The 8,092-nt window shown below is 48.8% G+C and overlaps 1 protein-coding gene across 1 annotated transcript; it reads right to left on the bottom strand.

Annotated features, from left to right (window-relative positions):
• Positions 1 to 3,532: 3,532 nt before the first annotated feature.
• LOC111380608 lies at positions 3,533 to 4,780 on the bottom strand. Its single transcript, XM_023004221.1, has 3 exons — positions 4,565 to 4,780; positions 4,014 to 4,453; positions 3,533 to 3,965 (listed from the first exon to the last, which is right to left on the bottom strand). The coding sequence occupies exons 1-3, from the start codon at positions 4,778 to 4,780 to the stop codon at positions 3,533 to 3,535; spliced, it is 1,089 nt and encodes a 362-aa protein (XP_022859989.1).
• Positions 4,781 to 8,092: the final 3,312 nt, after the last annotated feature.

The following is an 8,092-nucleotide window of genomic DNA, read 5'->3' as shown; positions in this document are numbered from 1 at the left end:
AAGAGGCTGGGGGAGATTAGGGAGAGTTACTGTGTACCTCATTATGTAGAGATGTTAGTATTCGAGGCCCATGAGCGAGCCTGCTATCCGAGGCCTGGATACGTGGCGGTGAGCGAGTACCTGTTTAAGGTAGGTATGCATCTTCCTCTTCACCCCTTCTTGAGGGCGGTGCTGAGAAATTTCATGTTGTCGCCGACCCAGGTTCTACCAAATAGGTGGCGCCAGTTGGTTAGCTCATACTTCCTATGGAAGGAAGTGTCACTTGGGGAGGACATGCCTCTCCACGTCTTCATAACCCTATTCCAGCCTAGGGTAATAGGTAAGGAATCGAGGGAGTGGTATTACTTAACTCCTTGGGGGGGCTCATGTACCATTTGTGGTGGGGCTGCCTTCTTCCATTAAGGGGTGGAAGGAGTCGTGGTTCTGGGTGAGGGGCAGGTGGCAGGTGGTGGTGGGGCACACAGCCCTAACTTGCACAGTACCGACCCAGTACTATGAAGCTTGTGAGTCTCCCAGCCTAAGTTTGCATTCTGTATTCAAATTTCTTTAGATCTAACTGTTGAAGCTTCCTTTGCAGATAGTAGTACGAGGTTTGAGTTGAGCAAGGAGGAGTTTGAAGTGATAGAGGAGATTTACAAGAGACCTCTCAAGCTTCGCTACTTTGACCACCTCATCGACCGAAGTCGCTACTTCCTTGATTTTGAACTGATGGCATCTAAGGGTAAGAAGCTCTTATACTTAGTGTATTTCTTGCTTTTTGTTTTGATGCTGATGCGTTGACATGTTCTGCAGACAAGTTCAAGAGGAGGGAATACCCAACCCCTGATATGACCTCTATACTTAGGGCCACATCCACTGTGAAGGCGAGGCCCCTGAAACTGGGGTCCAGTGGTGCCAAAGAGGTTCAGGGCAGGGTCGAGCGCCTCTCTAAAGACGGTAGTTCACGGGCTCTCGAAGAGGGGGCACCTCAGAGGCCGAAAAAGGCTAAAGAGCCTCGGGGGAAGGAGAAGGTCCCCGAGGAGCCGAAGAAAAGGAAGCTGGTGCACGTCACCAGCTCGTCAGGAAAGTTCGGGACCTCTGTGTCATATGAAGGCAAAGAGACTTAGCCGAAGCTCCTTGTGTCCACCTCGAAAGTGGTAAAGATTGAAATGGTTTGACGAGCCAAGGCTAAGGAGGCTAAGGAAGAGGCTGCGAGGAGGGCAGCTGAGGTGACAAAGGAGGAGGCTGCCAAGCAGAGACCTGCGAGGGTGCAAGGAAAGTCTTCGACCTTCCTTACCGGAAGGGAGAAGGTTCTGGTTTCGGCATTGGTGGAGGCTCTGCCACCTGAGATCCGAAGTGCCACAGAAAGCTTCTACAAATTCTAGACGGATCGGTGGCAGTTGCATGTCTCTTCATGTGACGCCATAGACTTGACAAGGGCCCTTGTGAGCCAAAGTGTGAGGACCTTTGGCCTCGCACTGGAGTGCAGGGAGGCCCTTACTGACTTTCAAACGAGGACCCAGTCCTCGGAGAAGAAGATGGCCTTTCTTACAGAGGAGCTGAAGGGAGCTAGAGCCGAGGCGGAGGAAGCGAGAGCCCAAAAACTTGAAGATACGGTGAAACTGGAGTTTGCCTTGGCTCAGATCGAGGCGTTGAAGAAGGAGGTATATAAGTCCCAGTGCGAGGTAGTCTCCTTGACTAAGAAAGTGGAGGTTTCCAATGACCACCAGAAGGTGACTGCCGAAGCCTTGGAGAAGGCAAATTTGGAGCTGGCTGGGGCCCAAGACGAGTACAAGTTTTTGGAGGGCTAGATAAAGTGGTATGTTGATGATACCACCAAGGCAAGGGAGGAGGCCCATGAGGCGAGGGAGGAGGCGGTGAAAGACTACATTGCCAACTTCCACGATACTGAGGAGTACAAGAGCTTCAGCACTTACTGGAGAAATTTTGCTTATGCAAAGATGATCAAGACCTGTCGCAGCTGAGGTTGGAGTTTGTGGATGAAGTGCCTCAACCCCAGCTGATGAGGCGGTTGGAGATGAAGTAGCAGAGGCAGAAGAAGGAAGTTCTGATGCTCAAGCTGCGGAGGCCCCGGCTGTTGAGGCACCTCCATCGTCGTCCTAGGCTTAGGATAGTTTTCTTTTCAGTTATTTCTGATGTATTAGCCTCAGCCCCCCTCCCCCTTTTGTAATCTTGATTGAAAATCAATACAATATCTTTTTTCATTTAATGTTTTTCCCCAAAGTGTATTGGCCTCGTCAAGCAATTGAACTTAATGTTGATTGAAGAATGAAATAACTTTAACTTGGCATCCTAACTCCAATCACTTGAGCAAGTAAATTGTACGCAAGCCTTACGAGCCATGAATAGTATTGGACTTAAGCAAATGAATTGTACTTAAGCTTAATAATTGTAACCTGAATGGATCCTGACTGGATTGTATTTCAGCTGAACTGGGAATATTGCTGCCTAATTCGAAATGTAGTTGCGTGAAGCTAGTAGTGGTTGAGCTTTGTGCATAAATAGGTGTAAAAGTTTATCTTGTTGAGGCAAGTGCATGCACCTCAGAGTTTGAAGTGGATGGTTCAGCCATGCTGAGGCTTTTTCCAGTGGCGTTCAGCCTCGCCAAAGGGAGGCAAGTGCATGCGTCTCGAAGTTCAAACGAGGTGGCCCAAAGATGGGACGCTGGCCTCTTCTCCGAGGTGATGACGCTTTCCAACATGGTGGATTGTTCAGCCATGCTGAGGCTTCTGCCAGTGGCGTTCAGCCTCACCAAAGGTAGGCAAGTGCCAGAGCTTCGGAGCTCAAACGAGGTGGCCCAAAGATGGGATGCTAGGCTTTTCTCCGAGGTGACGAAGCTTCTCAACATGATAGATGGTTCAGTCATGTTGAGACTTCTCCCAGTGGTGTTTAGCCTCGCCAAAGGGAGGCAAGTGCATGTGCCTCGGAGTTCAAACGAGGTGGCCCAAAGATGGGGCGCTGGCCTCTCCTCCGAGGTGACGACGTAATGGGACACATGAATTCAATCTTGGATAATTTTATTGAATCATGAAAATGTTACATAAGCTGGGAAAGATCGTCCAGCGAGGTAGTACATTCATTGATAATAGATTCGGAGGTGCTCAATGTTTCATGGAAGGGATTGTGCCTTGTCGTTCATGTCTTCAATCCAGTAGGTCCAGGGTCGGATCTCCTCTCTAATTTTATATGGACCTTCCCAGTTTGGACCCAGAGAACCGGTGCTAGGTTCCTTCGAGGAGAAGAAGACTCTCCTAAGGACCAAGTCGTTGATTCGAAATGACTTCTTCTTTACCTTTGAGTTGAAGTACTTTGTCATCTTTCTTTGATATGTGCCAAGCTTCAGCTGGGCGTCATCTCCCCTTTCCTCAATGAAGTCGATGTCGCATCTATGAAGTTCGTCGTTTATTATCTCACTGAAATGCAGACGTCGTGGAGATGGAAGTCCAACCTCGACGGGGCTCATCCCCTCAGTCCCATATGCCATGAGGAAAGGTGTTTCCCCTGTTGGGGTCCTCACAGTGGTTCGGATTGCCTAAAGAACCTGCGGCAGCTCATCCACCCAGGCCCCTTTTGACACATCAAGCTTCCTTTTCAGGACGTGCTTGCTTGTCTTGTTCACAGCCTCAACCTGGCCATTTGCTTGTGGGTGGTGAGGCATGGAGAAGTGTTTCTTGATGCCAAGTTCTTCACACAAGCTTCTGACCTTCTTGTTGTCGAACTGTCTACCATCGCCTGAGACGATCGAGTAGGGAATCCCGAATCGGCATATGATATTCTTCCACAAGAACTTGGAAGTGTTGGCTTCTGTAATTTTTGCCAGGGGTTCAGCTTCAACGCACTTCGTGAAGTAATCAATGGCAACAATTGCGAAGCTCGAACCTCCTCTGGCTTTTGGTAGAGGACCTATGAGGTCCACACCCCACTTCGAGAAAGGCCAAGCGCTGGAGTTCACGGTCAAATCTTGTCTTTGGACCGGAGAGAATCATTGGCATTTGTCACATTTTCGTACAAACTCGAGGGCGTCTCTTTTCAAGGTAGGCCAGTAGTACCCCTGCCTCAGTATTTTTTGTGCTAAAGATAGACTTCCAGAGTGATTGCCGCACATACCCTCATGGACTTCTCTTAAGATGTAGGTAGTCTCTTCTCCTCCGACGCATCGTAAGAGTGGAGAGGAGAAACTCCTCTTATAGAGTACATCATCAATGAAGAGGAAATGGGCTGACCTCCTCCTTAGCTTGTAGGCCTCATGCCTGTCAGTAGGAAGTACCTGGTCCTTGAGGTATGCCACGATGGGCTGTATCCAGGTAGGAGTCCCAGTGACCCACATCACATTGGGGGCCACGGTTGACGGCATGAGGAGGTGCTCTATAAGGACTGCTGTGAGTAGTTTGAAATCCTTGCTACTTGTAAATTTGGAGAGTGCATCCACATGTGTATTTTTTATGCGGGGGATCTGGATCAACTCAAACTTTTCAAAGGATCGAATGAGGTTCATCACCATTTTCAAGTAGGAGGCCATTGTTTTGTCCCTAGCTGAGAAGTTACCGTTGACCTAGTTAACGACCAGCTGGGAGTCACTACTGATGAGTAGCCTCTTTACTTGTATTTCTTTGGCTAACCTGAGGCCTGTGAGAAGTGCCTCGTATTCTGCTACATTGTTGGTAGCCTTGAACCCGAACCTCACCAATAAGTTTAGCTTGTGACCTTTCGGGCTGATGAGGACAACTCCGGCACTTGAGCCGACATCCCCAACCGACCCATCAATGAATAGGTTCCACATAAGGGGCTAGGCTTGTTCCATGATTTCATCTACCTCGGGTAAGTTGGCGAATTCTGCCACAAAGTCAGCTAAGGTTTGGCCCTTGATGGCTGCCCTAGCCTTGAACATGAGGTCAAATTCACTTAACTCCATCGCCCGTTTCAGTAATCTCCCTGAGGCATTAGGCTTTTGGAGTACCTGCCTTAGGGGAAAGTTTGTCAGCCCATGGATGGTGTGGGCTTGGAAGTAGGGTCTCAACTTCTTGGAGGCCGTGATCAAGGCCAAAGCGTGTTTCTCCATATCGGGGTAATGGGTTTTTGGTGATAAGAATGCTGTACTTGTATAGTAAATGGGGAGTTAGGTGGTTCTCTCTTCTCGAATTAGAACTGCACTAATAGCCTCATTGGAGACGGCTAGATATAGCTGTAGGATTTCATCGAGCTTTGGTTTGGAGAGGATGAGAGCCTGCCCTAGGTGCATTTTCAAGTCTTGGAAGGCCTCTTCACATTCCTCATTCCACTGAAACTTCTTCCCAACTTTTAGCACTTTGAAAAATGAGAGGCATTTGTCCGTAGCTTTAGAGACGAAGCAGCGAAGCGCGGCCACTTGTCCAGTCAAGCTTTGCACTTCCTTTGGCTTTTGGGGAAGGGGGAGACCTCATCTTGCATAGGGCCTCAATCTTCTCATGGTTGGCTTCAATACCACGTTGGTTGACCATGTATCCTAAGAATTTGCCGGAGGCCACTCCAAAGACGCACTTGAGGGGGTTGAGCCTCATCTTATATATTCACAAGATTTGGAAGGTGCTGTTGAGGTGCGTTATGTAGTCCCCAGCTTCCAAACTCTTTACCAGCATATTGTCTATGTAGACCTCCATTGTCTTGCTGATGAGGTCCACAAATATTTTGTTGACGAGCCTTTGATATGTTGCTTCGGCGTTTTTCAACCTAAAGGGCATCATTTTGTAGCAGTAAAGGCCTCGGTCTGTGATGAAAGATATGTGTTCCTCATCGGCCGGGTGCATGGGGATTTGATTGTAGCCGGAGTATACGTCCATGAAGCTTAATAACCTGTGCCCAGCCGTAAAGTCTACCAGTTGGTCAATCCTTGGAAGTGGAAAGCTGTCCTTCGGGCAAGCTCTGTTAAGGTTAGTGAAATCGATGCACACCCTCCACTTGCCGTTGTGTTTCTTCACTAAAACTGGATTGGAAACCCACCTCGAATAGGTGGCCTCCCTGATGAAGTTATTCTGGATGAGCTTCTAAACTTCTTCCTTCAGGGCCTCGTACCTCTCAGGATTGAGGGCTCTCATTTTTTGTCTATGCGGGGCAACCTTAGGATCAATTTTCAGGTGGTGGCAATTGACCTTAAGGTCTATGCCTACCATATCCTCATGCCTCCAAGCAAAGATATCGAGGTTCCTACTTAGGAATCCTTGAGCTTTTCTTTCACAGTGCTGGACATGACTTTGCCCTCCTTCAACAATTTGGATGGGTCTCGGGGGTCCACCGAGAAGCTCTCAAGTTTCTCAACTGGGGATGCTTGAGGTTCGTGTTCAATTACGCGGGGATTAATCTCATCGATGACCAGTACTTCCGGATTGGGTGGTGCGTTAATCATTTCGACATCTTTCGGTTCGGCGGGAGCATCACCTGAGGCATCAGCCATAACTGCGTCGGCAATAATTACGTGGACGTCCCGGGGCTCTACCTTTCTGATGGAGATTAGATAACATTCTCTTGAACCTCTTTGGTCGTCTCTCACCGTTGCCACCCCATTTTCAGTCGTGAATTTCATGCATAGGTGGCGGATGGAGGAGACGATTCCCAATTCTTTTAGGGCTGGCCTACCCAATACTTCGTGGTAGGCCGATCGACTGTCGACAACAAGGAATTCCATGAAGTTCATTGTGGTTTGGAAGACTCCCCCATCTCTACTGCGAGTGTGATTTTTCCTCTTGGAGTGATGCTATCTCCGGTAAATCAGTACAAAGGAGTGGTGGTGGATGTTAACTCATGGTCCAGTATCATCTTGTCAAAGGTGGATCCAAATAGAATGTTGATGGAGCTACCATTGTCAACTAACATTTGTTTGAGCCCATTCCGGGTTATGAATGCCCTTACCACAAGTGCGTTGCATTAGGGGTGGTGAACTCCTTCGGCATCCTCCTGGGTGAAAACAATAGGTGGAACTTGATTCCTCTGGGAGTTTTTGTCCACAATGTAGCTTGTTAGAGGGGGGGCGTTTTGCCTCCTGGGCATAATTCACCGCCGACATATAGGCCTCCAAATATGGTATCCACCTCGTGGATAGGGGCTTCATCCTGAGTTTGTCGATTTCTTCGATGTCTGCGCCCTTCCCTGGGCCTTTCTGCATCACGCTCCCTTCGTCGCGAAGAAACATCCCTTTGACGTAGAGTGGCCTCTTCACGCCCAGGTCGGTTATCGTACCTTGGTGGGGGCCTATGCACCTGGTGTGATTCATTTCTGTCCCTAGGGGATTCCTGTCGGGAGCGGTGAGCGTAGTCTTGGCAATCTGTTGTGTCGTGTCCATAGGATCGGTGGTATACATAGTATCCAGGTGGGTTTTAATTCGACTTATTTCTAGGTCCCGAACCCCGGCCTCGGCCTCTACCCCTAAGGGATCCTTGCAAAGTTCCCATCTGTTGGGTGTCGATGACGGGGTTGATATTTTCATATGCCAATGTAGGGACGACGTTAAGAGTGGTGGTGGTCAGTGCTTGCCTAGAACTCTCATTACTAGCTTGGTTCATTTGGTAGTCCATTAAGTGGGAGGTCGACCCTCTAGCACGCTGCCTTTGTGGAGGTGGGAGGCCTCTATTCGCCTCGTTCCTCTGCTCAATCAATTATTCATTGATGATCTCCCGTCTCATCATCTCGAGTAGGGCATCATAGGTGGTGGGGTCTTGATTTTGCATGTCCCTCCAGAATAGGGTTTTCATGTTCAAACCTCCTCTCAATGCAGACAACGCCTCATGGTCGGTGACTTGCACACAATATGTCATATCATCGGTGAAACGTGATAGGAAGCTCTTCAGGGACTCTCCATGTGCCTGCCTCATGTCTTGGAGACGTTAGATGGGAGCCTCTCCCTCTTTGCTCACAGAGAACCTCTTCAAAAAGATCGTCTTGATTCGGGCCAACTCCTTATGCTCCCAGGAAGTAACCTACTATACCAAATTTCAGCTGCTCCGCTAAGTGTTAAGTGGAAAGCTCTGCATTTCATAGCTGGGGGGCGCCCTTTAGGCTCATGTGAGTTTTGTAAGCATTCAGGTGCTTCTCTGGGTCACCTTTTCCGTCATACTTTAGTATC

The sequence above is a fragment of the Olea europaea genome, unplaced genomic scaffold (genome assembly GCF_002742605.1).
Source record: "Olea europaea var. sylvestris unplaced genomic scaffold, O_europaea_v1 scaffold2176, whole genome shotgun sequence".
Taxonomy (NCBI): Eukaryota; Viridiplantae; Streptophyta; class Magnoliopsida; order Lamiales; family Oleaceae; genus Olea; species Olea europaea.
The sequence above is the reverse complement of the archived record's forward strand: the minus strand, read 5'-3'. Positions and strand labels throughout refer to the sequence as shown.